General features: G+C 45.6%; 1 protein-coding gene across 11 annotated transcripts in view; it reads right to left on the reverse strand.

Moving 5' to 3' along the window:
• The window catches only part of SAMD12 (sterile alpha motif domain containing 12), a 321,606-nt gene that overhangs the window by 171,376 nt on the left and 134,230 nt on the right, over nucleotides 1-16,000 (reverse strand). For all 11 annotated transcript variants that reach the window (XR_009759921.1, XM_061605560.1, XM_061605598.1 and 8 more), the window contains one exon: nucleotides 7,980-8,120. Coding sequence is in view for 10 of the 11 variants with exons in the window: in XM_061605560.1 (XP_061461544.1) it covers nucleotides 7,980-8,120 (141 nt within the window). In the remaining variant the exon portion in view is untranslated. The remainder of the gene's footprint in view (nucleotides 1-7,979; nucleotides 8,121-16,000) is intronic.

The raw sequence follows: 16,000 nt of genomic DNA on the forward strand, positions 1-16,000 counted from the left end.
TGTTTATTTGTATGCTGCCTTTCCATAGCAATCTATGCTCAAGGCAGCTCACAACATGAAAAATGTTACACAATTCACTGTTAGAAAATAAATTCAAATAGTCAATAAGTTAACAAAAACATCTTAAGAAATGTACAATAAATTGACACACGCTTATAATTCCTAATAAGATGCAACAATAAAATACAGGAGCGTAATCCCAATAACAGCAAAACAAAAAACTGACCAGCAGAATTTTACCCAAACAGAAGCCCCTAAGCAACACCCCACAGTCAAGGTGGTCTCTGGCATCTTCAGGTGAAATGGAAATGGATTGCCTTCAAGGCGATCCCGACGTATGGCAACCCTATGAATAGGGATTTCATGGTAAGCGGTATTCAGAAGGGGTTGACCATTGCCTCCCTCTGAGGCTAGTCCTCCCCAGCTGGCTAGGGCCTGCTCAGCTTGCCACAGATGCGCAAGCCAGCCCCTTCCTTGTCCGCAACTGCCAGCTGGGGGCAACTGGGCTCCTTGAGACTATGCAGCTTGCCCACGGCTGCACAGGTGGCAGGGCACGTAACCCCTGAGCCACTCACTGTGGGAAGTGATACCTTTTATAGTTCCAGTCAGTCAAGGGCCCTCCATTCCAGGCCAGATGGAAAGAGGCTAGCAAGCAGGGAGAGGGTCTTGCAGGGCTTACAGTCAAGGTGGTCTCTCAATATGAGAAACGGTAAGTAGGAAATTAGCTCTTTCAGACCCTCATGCAGCAAGGCTGGTTTTGTTCAACTGCTGGATAAGTCCCTTTGGCAGGAGAGTAGCTGCCCCCAAAGTTGGCCCACTCCCTGCCTAGCTTTCCATGCCCCCCATAAAGAATCTGGCGTGAACTGTGCATCAAAAGGTTTAGTGGGCCCTTTAATATGGTTCACTTGGTAAGGAAGCACAGATATACCTAACAAAGAGAGGTGCTCTACAGCAAATTAAATGTTTTGGGAAATTTACGTTTGTGTGCACATCTCTGTAAAAGAAAAATCAAGAGCTTTGTTTTTGGCATGGGATATGCACAGGGAAGCATTTGCACAGTAATTCTTGATAGAAGCAATCAAGAAAAGGTCCTTCCAATTTGTGCTGGGTACTTATTCTTGGAAGAAGAATAAGGTGTATATACACCCACACAGATATAGATACATTAATTGAGCTAGCTTTAAATATAGAGGCTGCACTTGCAGGATTACAAAATAGGAAGGAAAACTAGAGCTATGGATTGATGAAAGATTTTTTTAGCCACCTATTAAGACAATTTGTCAATCATCAATTATTATTATCATCATTATTAACTCTTACAAGCACTTCAAACTGCTTAACTTTAGCTGGATCATACCAAATGTTTTGTTGATGCATCCTAAAGATAACTGCCTTTTGTTTTGTTTTGGCAACTGCATTATCAAGTGGTAAACTCACACACCAAATCCCACCCAAAGCCCCCTTAAAAGGGTACACAGAAGGCATGCATGAAAGATATATAACCCAAATATGTTCCAGCTCTGAGCAACAGCAGCAGGTCCCCAACAAAGTGTATTTTGTTTCCACAAAGCACACCAGCCCACACATGGAGCTTCTGCACCTTAGTTAAGGGACACACCAGCTGATCTAGCCCAGAGCTCAGCTAGCAATGAATATCCAAAAATAGTTTCATGCCATCATCAAGATGCTGTGCAAGACAGGCTGCTGGCTTCCTATGAAATGGTATTAGGGAAGAAATGAAATATGTTAATGATCCCCCTTCCTCTCCTCCAGCAGTTCTTCCAGACAGACAATCTGCAGATATTTTTGTCACGTAGGTTCAGTGACCTCACTGAATTTCTTGCAGACAAGCTCAGAGGTGAGGAGGTCAAGCCTGTGCTCTTCAAGCATGGTGAGGGGGAAATGGGAGGTAGGGAGGGAAATCAGCCCAACTTTTCCAAAGAAAATTGGCCTGGTCATAGAATCTTTGTTTACAGGAATCCATTCACATTAAACTAGAGAAGGAAGTTGTGATGTGCCTCAGTGCTTTTGTGGGCCAAAAAAAAAAAGCAGTAATCGGAAATGACAGAATTAGATGTAGCAAATGAACCCCCAGGATTGTTGCTAGGTACTTAAAAGGACTTGGGGTACAGGCCCATGGCACATATTTGCATAAATGTATTGAGTGCCTCTGGGCAAATCAAGATGGTGGCTGGCTGGGGTTTCACTGCACTTTGCAGTGTGCCAAGGCTCCTGTAAGCAAAGTATGCTGTCCGGGGCTGATGGGGGTTGGAGTCCAGCAACATCTGGAGGTCCACAGGTTCCTGCCCCAAGCTATACTGCAATATACAGGGTTGAGAGAAACCAGGACCTGGTTTGAAGGTAGATGCCTGACAACTTGTACCTTGAGCTCCATGGAAGAAAAATGGGATACAACTGTAATAAATAAATGCACTTAAAAAAAAAATCATTGGAACTGGCCGTAAGTAAGCATAGAGCACTGTTCTTCAATCTTGGTTCTACAGATATTGATGGACCGCAACTCCCACCATCCCTGACCATTGACCATGCTGTCTGGAGATGATGGGAGTTGTAGTCCGACAACATCTGGGGACCCAAGGCTGAAGAACAGTGGCATAGAGAAAGCACAGAGGCCAGGAGTGGATGGCACAAGGCTAAGGCAGGCTCCCTAAACCTATGCCCCCCCCTGATAATTTGGAACTTACAACTATTATTATTATTATTATTACATTTATATCCAACCTTTCCTGCAAAGAGCTGAAGGTGCCATACAGACATGGTTCTCCCCCTCTTGATTTTATCCTTACAACAACTCTGTGAGGTAGGTTAGGCTAAGAGACAGTGTCTGGCCCAAAGTCACCCAGTGAGCTTTGGACCAATTGGGGATTTGAACCCTGGTCTTCCAAACCCCAGTCCGACACTCTTAACCACTACACCACACTACACTATCCCTAACCATTGGCCATACTTGTTGGGGCTGGTGGGAGTTGCAACTCAAAACATCTTGAGGGCGCTATTTTGCGAAGACCGGGTTTAAGGAAAGAGTAGGTTTTTACTGCAATATTTTAAAGCGTACAGCAGCAATGGCATTCTGCTAAGTGTGAGAGCTACTCTTGATATTGTTTCAGTGGGCTGCCAAAAATAGTCATCCACTCTATGAATGTGAAACATGTTCAACAATATTTTTTTTTGCAATAGAATGGATTCTCTTTAAATAATACAGAATATCATTGCTTTTTTCCACATTCACTAAAGTGTTTGGAAAACAGTGAGAGTATTTACATAAACTCAAATCTCTCCGCATAAGAACAGCCTCATGTAAAAGTTCTTATCCAGTATGCATGCTGAACTGAAGGCATGGCTCACTGGGAACATGGCAGAGACTTCATTGGAATCAGGAACCCTCATGTACTCCTGTGCATGGGATGTAGCCTGGGCCAGTGCCAGAGGGTGCCCACGTTGGGCCCTGGCCAAGGACTCTTACAGCCCAGAGAGGCCCCTAAAAGGCCCCTCCTTAGAGTGTGAGGGTAGCACTCCCATTCCATGATCCACGGCAGTGTCGGCTCCTGACCCTGCCGCAGATCACAGAGAGGGACTTCCCAGGCACACATTCCCCCAATATAGTCAGTGAAGGTTTTAATAAGCATATACGCACGGCCCTCCTGCCCATGTAAATGACCTGTGCACAGTGCACGCATGCCTAACATTAACAAGATGGCAGCCGGGGGCTTCCCTAAGGGGCTGACACCTCCACCACCATCTTGGTTGATGGCAGGCACGTGCATGTCATTCACAGGGATGGGAGAGGTAGGTAGGGTGTGCAGGCAGGCTTAATAGTTCTGAGCCACCTGTATGGGGGGGTGGTTGTGCTACGGCACCTCAAGTCTGGGACAGGCTGGTGCCCAAGGACCCAGTCATGCCTGGCACCAGCCTTGGATATAGCTTAGCAAGCAGAGGCGCTGCCAGGTGGCTTCTGGGGCCTTGCATTTAGATTACTGTATTGTGCTCTATGTGGGACTAATTATGACGATCCAGAAGCTGCAGCTAGTGCCAAATGAAGGAGCCACAGTTGTGAGCAGTCTTTCTATTCAGGACCACCATATAATAGTCCTATGTGACCTGTATTGGCTGCCAATGTGCTACTAGGCCTAGTTCAAGGTTTTGTTGTAAACTGACAAAACTCTCAATAGTTTGGGTCCCGGTTACTTGAAGGAGTGCCTTTCTCATTACCTATCAGCCCATGTTTCAAGATAAAGAGACCTTCTATGCAATGCTGCCAATGAGCATAGTACATGGAGTGGTGATGCTCTGAGAAGAGCCTTTTCGGTTGTGGCACCTCATCTGCGGAATTCTTTCCTCTTAGAAATATAGTTAGCTCCTTCATCATTGAGCTTCAGCTATGGAGTGAAGATGCACCTTTGAAATCAGGCTTTTAGGCCAAAACAATAACCCTCAGCTTTCTGCAATTTAGGATTTCTGCTGTGGTTTTATTCAGTTGATTGGATCTTTAAAAATGGAACAAAATTTTGTTTTTTAAAAATTTTTAATGTTTATTATGTAACTTGTGGCTTTAATTGCCCTGATGTGTAAAACTGCCCCAAGAACTCTTTTAATGAACACAGATTTAGAAATTATGTAAATAAATAAATAAATAAAAATAAAATTACACGTATACATGCACTGTGTAAAGAACAGGTCAAGGCTGGTAAGTGGCTGTCCTCCTGTAATACTGTTGGGTCTAAGCCATTTTTTTCTTTTTTTGGCTGAAGGCTTTCTGTGTACCAACCACAGGATGGAAGACAAGCTTGAAAGTTGAAGAGTGACACATCAAATCCCTTTGAAACACCAGAGGGATATCTTTCAACTACCAACTTAAGAGGAGCGGCACCACAAATTAAATTGTCCTAGACAGTTAGGAGTAAGAGCAACTCAGGGCCTCCCCTGATAAGTCTACAATATCTCTAAGTCTAGCAATTCTCCTGGGGGGTCACCCCGGGATTATATCTAGAACTATTGGCAGAACTACAGTGAACTACTGACCCCAATCTAAGTCTTGTGAGCGATTCATGGCCTTGACTGGCATAGCATTAACTTCACTAAGCAGGCTTACATTAAGAACTGGATCCCTGAAGGCCAGCTACCTGAAAAGGATTCTCATAATTTGTCAGAGTGAGTTTCCATAAACACCATCCATTTAAGCCCTGTTTTTGTTTGATTTTCCATTAAAAATGTCCCCTCCCCTAGGTTGTGCTTCCTGGCAAACTAGGTGGAAGATCAGCCTTGCAGATAATAACAACAACAACTTTACCAACCTGTTTGCCCTTATGCATGGTGTGTTAAAGGGCAGCCTGAACTATGGGTCTGGCAAGCTGTGAATGAATATCTAGACAAAAAGTGTTACTGGCCCTCATGAGTGGTTTGCTTGAACCCACAATCAAGACACCGGGTAAGGTATGCATGGACTGAATTTTTGGAAGAGGGAAACTGGTCCAAACATGTAAATATGATGCATGTGGGGAAAATGAATAAGTACAAGTCTAATGTAGTTCTTACACTGGATCAGATTTTGCCCCCATCTGAATTATATATTTAAAGTAGTATAAATGTCACTTTAAAGAATCGTGGGAGCTGTAGATTATTAGGGGTGCTGAGAATTGTTAGGAGACTCCTATTCCCCTCACAGAGCTACAATTCCCCGAGTTTTCTAGGAAGAGGGATTGATTGTTAAATCACTCTTAGAATTATAGCTCTGAAATGCATAGTGCACTCACCTGATGGCCTGTGGTAAGAGTCGCTTTCAAGCATTCATGTCAGAAGCTTTGTAAACCGAAAATCGGTCCATAGCTCAGTGTGTACAGCACATGCTTTGCATGCCAATGATCTTTGCCTTCTCTCCTTAATAAAAGGATGGGGTAGAAAGTGATGTGGAAGAACTCTGTCTGAGACGCTGGAGAGCCATCGCAGACAATATTGAGATGGATGGACAAAGAGCCAACATGGTGTAGTGGACTGGAACCCGGGAGACCAGGGTTCAAATCCCCACTCAGCCATGAAGCTCATTGGGCCAGCCACTTTCTCTTAGCCTAACCTACCTCACAGGGTTGTTCTGTGGATAAAATGGGGAAGGGAAAAAACATGTATGCCACCTTGAGCTCCTTAGAGGAAAGCTGGAATACAAATGCAATAAATGCAATAAATAAATAAGAGTCTGACCTGGTATAAGGCAGCTTCCTGTGTAGAAGGTTTGGGATGGGGGGAGTTGGTCTTTCAAGCTTTTGATGTACCATAAACAAGGAAGAGGAAAAGGTGATGGCAGTGGCCAAGTCTGTTCTTCCCATTCTGAATAAGAGTTCTGAACAAAACCCAAGAATTCTGAGGCACTGAGATGGGGATTCCATAATGATACTCTGGAAATGCCATATTTTAGTCAGAAGAGCCATACAAAGGAGAACTAGGGCTATAGTCATCCGGGGTCTCAGCGGGTTCTTAGACCTCTTACTTTTTTGGGAGCAAAAAAGTCCCCAGCATCCTATGAGCCAGTCAGCATGAAAGGGGAGTGTGTTGGCCACTGAAAAGGCTCTGCTAACATGCTTCCTTGTTTTTTCCTGCTGATTGGAGGCAATCAGAGAGAAAGGATGTGAGCCAGCCACTGAGAAGACTCTTTTCAGTAGCAAACACTCTCCCTTGTCATGCTTATTGGCTCCTAGTGACATCTGTTGTGGGAGAAGGCGTTAACAAGGATCTCATCTTCACCTGGCAGCAAATAAAAGGGGGGATAGGGCATGGCTGTGACTACCATGAAGGGAGGAGAACAGACAGAGTCAGCAGCCAACATGACAAAGTCACTACATTCCAACAAGCAGGAGGAGGTGTAAAGGCAGCATTCTGCCTCTTAGTACAGTCAAGACACGGGAGCAGACAGACTAGAAGGCATCTGGCTTCTGTAGCAGCTGTTGTCTCTTCCCCATTTTAAGAATTACAAGCTGAAATAACGAAGGACTACAAATGGCACGGGATCTAGAGATGATTTTTTTAAAAAAAATAGAAGTCTGCTTGTTAACTATATACAACAACCATACAAAAATGGCAGAATCTGATGTTACCCCAGTACGCTTTCGGTGCCAGTTGGCTTATCTACAAACAATAATTCTTGAAAAAGTGAGCCAGGACAGACAGACAAAACGTTCACTTTCAAAGTGCATGCTTCTGCCTTTACCAATTGTCAGGGTATGAAGATGCCCCACAGACACAGCTTTCCCAATTTCTGCCAACCTGTGACTGAAGATAATCAACCAAACATCTTCCTACCATACGGCTAGGAGCATTTTCTTTGGGAGACGTTTGGCAAGCCTCAGTTAGCGTGGAATTAATACCATTAGTGTAGTTAGTGTCGAATTTACAGCAGAATCTGATATTACACTGGACTCTACACTGCCATTAAAAATGGTGGCCTTGAGGTCTCCCTCCCTCCTGCCAAACACGCACACACGTTAGGCATATTAGAGGCCAAGAGGAGAAGAACTCTGTTCCTGCACTTAACACAGCACCACTGCTGAAATCATGGTGGGTTTCCAGGGCCCTGCCAGTGGCAGCCAATGGCACAGAATTCAGGTGAGGAAAACACACAACACTGATGATGTCAGAACACAAGAAAATGGGCCTTCTCAGTAGGGCCAGCATGGTTTCAGACACTGACAGTGGGATTAATACAGCGACCGACTGCCTTTGTGTGTGTTCTGAGAACTTAAAACAGGAAATGCTCTTATCGTAACAGACCGGCAGCCCCTAATACGCATTTTGATCTATTCTTGTTGTTTTCCTTTTGTTCTCTGTGTGTGTTTGTGGGGGGGGGAGGCATTCCAACCCCATGACACCTCTCCATGCAATAGTTCATGCTGGAGAAAACATCAAAGTCATCTTTGTATGCAACCTTTTTGCCTCCTGTCCTGCAGGCCTTCGTCAGAACAGTCGTATCCTACCTTGCGTGAGCAGCTGAAGGTTTCGGACTTCCTCCCGCACTTTGAGCTGAAGAACCTGCTGCAGAATGTGCTGTCGCAAGCTCTCCTGAGCAATACCCATCCGCTCAAGCTTTTTGTCTGTGAGCCTAAGCAATGCACGGCCTGAATCCAGAGAGAGAGAGAGAAAGAGAGAGATTACCCAAGGATTTCCAGTTAATGAATAAAAAATTCTACATGCTGTAAATGTTCATATTCTAGCAGATAAAACCTGCCTGCATAGCTAATCCTCCCCCATGAAATAATTCGATTCACAATAGGGGAGACAGAGAGGTGGGAAAAAAAAGTGTGCTGCCTTAGCAAGTTAATTAGCTTGCACCCTGGAGATGCAGGTTCAGAACCTGACTAGGGCGTCTCCAGAAGGGAGGGGAAAGAAAGCTTGCCTTGGACTGGGTGCACACAGGCGTAGGAGATTCACTGGCCTGTTATGGTACATGGAGAGTTATGCAGAAGGGAGCATAGTTCAGCACATGCTTTGCATGGAGAAAATCCCATGTTCCATCTCTGGCATCTCCAGTTAAAGCAGTGGGGGTGACCCTCAGCCTAATTTCAGGCAGGGTGGAGCGAGTCCACAGGAGAAGGGGGAGACTAGGAGGGGGAAAAGTGTGGGATGTGTGGGTATGTGTGTGAAGCTGAGATGGCTTGAGTGATGGAAAAGGGGGGGTGATGGAGAAATTTTGAGCAAGCAATCAGTTCAGTCCTCAGGCAAGAGCGATCTGCCCCTTCCCTTGGTTCGGAAGAGATAGAATGTGAGAGAGCAAGAAGGGGATACCAGAAAGAGAGAGGGGGCGAAAGGGGGTAGCAGAAAGAGACAAAAGAGGATGGCCCCTGTCATTTTTGGCTCTGGCCCCACCTCCAGCATATGGCCCCTGGTAAGATTGCTACAAGAGAATGAAAAACAATAGGAAAAAAAGGGTCCCCAACTAGGAATGTAAGAAGGCATTGTTTTCCGTTCTAGGCTGTATTCGTCAAACTGTTTCTGTTCTGCTGCAGTTCATCTTTTGTTAAAAACTGTATTATTCATCTCCCTGTGGCAAAATTGCGGAACTTACATTTAAAATACCTTTATACCACTTTGACCCTCAATGGTTTACCACAGAGAACTGAGAATTGGGAATCCGATTGTTGCATTATTAAGGGCCTTCTAACAATGTACAATCTGAGGGATTCTCTGAGGGTAAGCCGTGAGTGTCAAAGTGGTATAAAAGTACTTTAAATGTACGGTGTGGATGTCTTGTTGGACTTCAGTTCTTATGAGCCCCACCCAGCACCGTCAATCAGGGATGATGGGAGTTGTAGCTTAATAACATCTCGAGGACCGTAAGTTCCTTATTCCTGACTTAGATAGTTACATCCAGAGAATGTGGTTGTGCCTGCACTGTAATGATTAGCTAAACCTTGAGCATGTAATGGGCTAACTATTCATTTTCAACCCATTATTCTTTTGGGGTCGAGTGGGATGAACAGCCACCTGACACCGTCAAGAAATGTCTCGGCAGAGAAGGGGAAGGGTTAATATGAAATTGTACATCATGATTACTGGAAGTGGTTCAGTAAGTAATTTACTGTTCTGATGGGAAATGTATCGATCCTTTACAAGTCTTGGGTATAAAAGACTGTTAAGACAGTCCTTTTTTTTCCAGTTGAACATATTCGCGGGGACTTGATGGTTTTAATAGGAGGAAATAGTCATAACTTGAATTCCCAACTGAAGTATAAATTCAAGCACAAATCATATTAGGCTGCTTTGACAATGTACTGTAAAAATGTGAAACAGCCATTTTTAGAGCTCTCACGAAGGACGGAGCAGACCCATAAAGCAAATTAAGCATAAATCTAAAACTTTAGCAAGCAGACCCATAAAGCTGCATCACTTGCTCTATGTAGATTTACAAACATTATTTCCCGGATGCACTAACTCTCCCCTAAATATATTCACATACATATGCTATATAATCAGGTATATAATCACTGAAGATGTGTAACAATTAAGAATTATTCTATATTGCTTTGCTATAGCCAATCCTTCCCTCAATTTTCACACACAGCTTGACTGAATAGTGCTAGTAGATTTATGGGATCCTTGTCAAATAAAGAGCCTGCAAAGTCTCTTCTGTTTGAAAGGGCTGGAGTGGACCTGTCAACATTTTAGATTGTATCTGGCAGCCAGATACACTGGTCATGTTAATATGATGTTACACAGAAAGCTAGACACCAATGCAACATATACCCCATTAAGACATTAATCACAAGTGGGGGGGGGAATTAGATTCGGGGTGGGGAACCTGTGTTCTTCCAGATATTGTTGGATTCAAACTCCCACCAGAACCAGCCAGCATGGCCAGTGGTAAAGGATGATAGGGAGTTGTAGCCCAGCGACATTTGGAAGGCTGTAGGTTCCTTGTTCCTGTTTTAGATAACAACCTACTGTCCAAACTTTCATCATATTAAGGCTTCTCTCATTTTTATTCATGGGTGATCCTAAAACACAGTAATATGTATAACCTGGGTGAGTAGACAGTTAACATGGTCATGCTCCTCCATCACCTGTCACCAACGCACCTAGAAAGAGACAGGAGCGACAGACTAGAGAGCAACCCAAAAAGAGGTGCACCATCCTCAGGAAGAAAAAACACCTGGGGGTTACCAGTGCATTGCTAAGTAACTCACCTCTGCTGTGCATGGGAGTGGGCTATTTCTACTTGTGACCAGTCACGGTTGGCGGAGAGGGGTGGGGCCGTGCGGCTGACCTCCCGGCATGTGGAGTTACTGGTACTTACGAGGAGGAGAGGGAGAGGAGTGAAGCAGCAAGGACTTTGGCGCTGTGCAAGTGCACCAGCGGAGCCAATCTGGTGCTTCTGTTGGAGCACCAGCATAAAACTGACATCTGCACAACTTCCTCCTCCCCCCTCCAGTAAGCAGCAGCGACAATGCTTCAGGGAGGTTAGGTGCATGGCATCACCCCTTCCCGCTGGCCGTATATGTGGCAACTCCAAACCTTGAATGAACAGGAGATGAAACAGTTATTGCAGCATCTAAGGCCTGGAATAGCCTTTCCCTGTATGGCGTTCTTCAGATGTTTTGGATGATCACACTCATCAGACCAAGCCTATGAAAGTTCAGTATAGATTGATTTTATTCAAGTTACACTGGCTAATGACCCCAATTTTATTTTATTTTTACTTCCGCTCGTTTTCAAATTTGTTGGTTGGTTGCTGTTGTTTTGCCTTTGGCCTCCGTTGGCAATATACACTTTGTCTCACTTGCTAGAGTTTGACTCTGCTCATTAACCATGGTGCCATCCTCTTAGCCCAGGTGGTACCTTTCCTGATCTGCAGTATACATTCTAGCTGAGCTGCTTTTATTGTGGCTTTCAACAACCCTCAAGCATTCTAGAGAGATTTGACTCTCTTCATTATTCCTTTCAACTTCCTTTTTACTAATCCTCTCAAATGCTGGATTTCCTTGGCAATTGCCCATTGGCATATACGCTGAATCTGACAGCACTGTGGTCACTATTTCCAACCAGTTCAACAACACATTGCACTTGCATCTCACCAGTTAAGTGGCCACCACTTAAGATTAAGTCCATTGTCACTGCAGTGTCCAATGTCAATAACGCACAGTTATTGAGGGTATTCAGAAATCTTCCTTCTTTCCTGTGTCTGGAACAGACATTTATGCATTTACCCAGTCTATGTGAGGGTAGTTGAAGTCACCCATTACTACCACATTTCCTCCTCTGGATGCCTCCTCTTAATTTCATTCTCCATCTCAAGATCACCTGGGGCATTCTGGCTGTGGGGGTAATACATTCCCAGTACTAAATTACTTTTGGAGTCTGGCACTGCCACCCACAGTGATTCTGTCAAGGCATCTGCCCCTGTGGGGATTTCTAGTTTGTTGGACTCTATGTCTTCTTTGACACACAGAGCAACAGCACGTTCAGTACACCCTGCCCTTCCTATAGAGGTTGTATGCAGAGATAATAGCGTCTCACTAGTTCTCTCTCTTCCACCAGGTTTCTGTTATGTCTGCTGTATTTATGCCCTCCTTTAAGATGAAACAGTCCAACTCATCCATCTTGACTCAGACAGAAGCTTCTAGCATTAGCATATAAATATCTATACATGGTGTCTCTCTTCAAAAGTATGTACATTTTACCCTATGGCGCTTTGGCCTCTTTGAATTGTGATCATGCACTTTCATTGCTTAGCTCTATTCCACTCCATTTTAGCCATCATCCCTTAGGGACGAGTTATCCCAAATTGGACACTTCTCAGCTCCTGTCAGCTTTCCCCCTGCAGTCTGTTGAAAAGCTGTTCCATCATCTTTTTGATCTTAAGTGTCAGCAGCCTGGTTCCATCCTGGTTCATGTAAAGCCCATCTCTTTTGTACAGGTTGGTTTGTCCTAAAAATGTTCCCCAGTGCCCAAGAAACTCAAACCCCTCCTACCAACACCATGGCCTCATCTCATCCATCCTGAGATTCTTCAGCTCTGCCTGTCTAACTGACCCTGTGGGAATGGGTAGAATTTCAGAGAAAGGTACCTTGAAGGTCTACGCTTTCAACCTCCTACCTAGCAACCTAAATTTTGCTTCTAGGACTGCAAAACGACATTTCTCCACATCATTGATGCTAATGTGCATCCTTCACTAGCACTAACTACCAGACTATCTAGTTGATGCATAACTGTCAGGCCCAGGATGTGACTCAGGAACCAGACCAGCGGTTGTAGTTAATTCGTGTTTTATTAGGGTAATGTCCAAACAAAGACTGCGTTTTCTCATGAAGCAATACAGGGATACAGGTCCTGCGGCATTGGGAGAAAGTTGACAGAGCAAGGGACTTCTTCCCGCCTGTTCTTTAAGAAGGGGCCAAACGGGCGCGCAATCTTTCGCTCCTCCTTAACTGCCCCTCAGGTACTGCCCGCCTTCCCCCCCTTCTCTCCTGTCTTTTCAGCTGTCTGCGTGTGCGCGGTGAGGGGGGAAGCATCACCCCCTCCTCTTCTGAAGTTTCCGATTCCAGGATGGGGGATAGGGGAGGGGCTGATGGTAAACTGCCTCCCCGCTTTTCGGCTGTGAGCAGCCCTCCCTCTTCCCCCTCTTGCTCTGAGCCGGAAAGAGGGGGAGGCGTGAGAATGTCCAGGGAGGGCTCAGGCTCCCCGTTGCTAAGCGACCTTATCACTGGCAGTTCCTCTGTTTCGTCTTCGCTCCAAAGGGGGGAAGTTCCTCCCCCTTCCCTCTGCCATCCATCCGAATACTCTTCTCCCAACTCTCCGGGATCCAGCTCCCCGGGATTGGGACCCCAGCTCTGCCTTCCGACACCATCCCCCCTCCCAGGCTGTGCCTCCCTCCCCTTGTTTGGCTTGGGACGGTGGGGAAAACGTTGATGGAAAAGTTTTACCAATTCTGGAGCATGCACATCAGCTGCATCTTCCCATGATCTGTCAGCCACCCCATAGCCTTTCCAGTGAATCAAGTACTGCAGCTTGTGGCGTCTGATCCTGGAATCTAAGATCTCCTCAACTTCAAACTCAAGCTGCTCATTTACCAGGAGTGGAGCTCCGGGAGGTTCCTCTGGCCGTAACTCACTGGGAGGGGCGGCTTTCGTTAAGAGGGATCGATGGAACACAGGATGTATTTTAAACGTGTCAGGCAGCTTCAGTCGGTACGCCACGGGATTAATTTGAGTTTCTATTTCGAAAGGACCCACCCTCTTGTCTTGTAATTTTCTACATTTGCCCGGCATCTGGAGGAAGCGGGTGGACAGCCATACCTGGTCTCCCGGTTGAAGGGGGGGCCCTCCTTCCTGTGCAGGTCAGCAACTCGCTTGTACTCCGTTTTGGCTTCGTTTAACTGCTGTTTCAGTGTCTGTTGCGCCGCTTGCAATTCCTTAAGGAAGTTCTCAGCTGCCGGTACCAGCATTCCTTCTGAGCTGCTTGGAAAGACTTTAGGATGGAATCCATAATTAGCGAAGAACGGGGTTTGTTGAGTGCTGGAGTGCAGAGAATTGTTGTAGGCGAACTCTGCAAAATGCAAATATGATACCCAGTCAGTCTGTTGATAGGACACATAACTTCGTAAATATCTTTCCAAAACGGCGTTCAAGCGTTCCATCTGCCCATCTGTCCGGGGGTGATGGGCGGAGGAGAGTTTTAATTCCGTCTGCAACTGTTTCCACATTGCTCTCCAAAATTTGGCTGTGAACTGAGTTCCTCGGTCTGAGACTACGCTGTTTGGCAATCCATGCAGCCAGTAGACTTCTTTTATGAATAACTTGGCCGTTTCTTTAGCCTCTAAGGCCCCTGCACAAGGAAGAAAGTGTGCCATTTTGGTAAGTAGATCCACCACTACTAAGATGGCTGTCATTCCTTGGGACTTGGGTAGATCAGTTATAAAATCCATGGAGAGATCCTTCCAGGGTTCGTGTGGGACAGGCAACGGTTGTAACAGTCCTGCTGGTGTCCCTGTTTGTGTTTTTGTCCGCAGACAGACAGAGCAGGACTTTACATAACTCTCAATATCCCGACGCATTTTAGGCCACCAGAAGTCCTTGGCCACGTTCTGAATGGTCTTGTAAATCCCAAAGTGTCCCGCTGTGATGGAATCATGACACTGGCGTAGGATTCTGAGCCTTAATTCCCCTTCTGGCACATATCTGGCGGTTTTGAACCATAACAGTCCATTTCTCCAGTGAAAGGTTACTTCTGAGTCTTGACCTTGTCCCGTCTCCTGCTGATATTTTAGCATGTCTGCATCTTCTTCTTGTGCCTTTTTGAGTTCCTCTTCCCATGAAGGCTGGCATACTCCCAACGTTAATTTCTCTGGAGGGATTACGTACTGAGGCTGGTCCTCGGATTCACTTTCTTTGTATTGTGGCTGTCTGGATAAGGCATCCGCTCTCTGGTTTTTGGCTTGGGCATGGTAAGTAATCTGGAAGTTAAACCTAGTGAAGAACTGGGACCATCTTATCTGTCTCTGGTTCAGCTTTCTGGCGGTTTGGAGGCTTTCAAGATTCTTGTGGTCGGAGCGCACTTCAATTCGATGAGAGGCCCCCTCTGGGTATTGTCTCCAGTTTTCAAAAGAGTCCTTGATGGCCAGCAGCTCCTTCTCCCAAACTGTGTAGTTCTTCTCTGCAGGCTTTAACTTCTGAGAGAAGTACGCACAGGGGTGCAGCTCCTTCCCTTCTTGGTCTAATTGTAGCAGGACCCCCCCGATGGCAAAATCTGAAGCATCTGCTTCCACTACGAAAGGGCGGTTCGGATCAGCAAAGCGCAGAATGGGCTCAGTAGCAAACCTTCTCTTCAGCTCCTCAAAGGCCTCGGTGGCGTTCTCTGTCCATTGAAACTTCTTCTTCCCCCTTAAACAGTCAGTCAGAGGAGCTGTTAATTTGGAAAACCCTGGAATGAACTTTCTGTAATAATTGGCAAACCCCAAAAACCGTTGTACATCCTTTTTGGTGACAGGTTGGCCCCAGTCCAATATGCAGCTTACTTTCCCTGGGTCCATCTCCATGCCTTCCGCTGAGATTCGATATCCAAGGAAGTCTAGAGACTTGAGGTCAAATCCACATTTCTCTAATTTAGCATACAGGTGATTTTCTCTCAGTCTCTTCAACACCGTCTTCACATGCTGGTCGTGGTCTTCCTGGTTCTTTGAGAACACCAGGATATCATCTAAGTAACAGATTACATACGTGTCCAACAAGTCTCTAAACACTTCCACAAAGCCCGAACGGCATGACCAGGTATTCATACTGTCCGTAAGCAGTCAAGAATCCTGTTTTCCATTCATCTCCCTCCTTCATTCTGATCAGATTGTACACTCCTCTCAAATCCAACTTCGTGAAGATTTTTGCAGAGCGCAGTCGGTCCAGCAACTCTGAGATCAGGGGCAGCGGGTAGCTGTTGGGGATGGTGATCTGGTTCAATGCGCGATAGTCGTTACAGGGTCTGAGTTCCCCCCCCTTCTTTTTTACAAACA

The sequence above is a fragment of the Rhineura floridana genome, chromosome 1 (assembly GCF_030035675.1).
Source record: "Rhineura floridana isolate rRhiFlo1 chromosome 1, rRhiFlo1.hap2, whole genome shotgun sequence".
Lineage (NCBI taxonomy): Eukaryota > Metazoa > Chordata > Lepidosauria > Squamata > Rhineuridae > Rhineura > Rhineura floridana.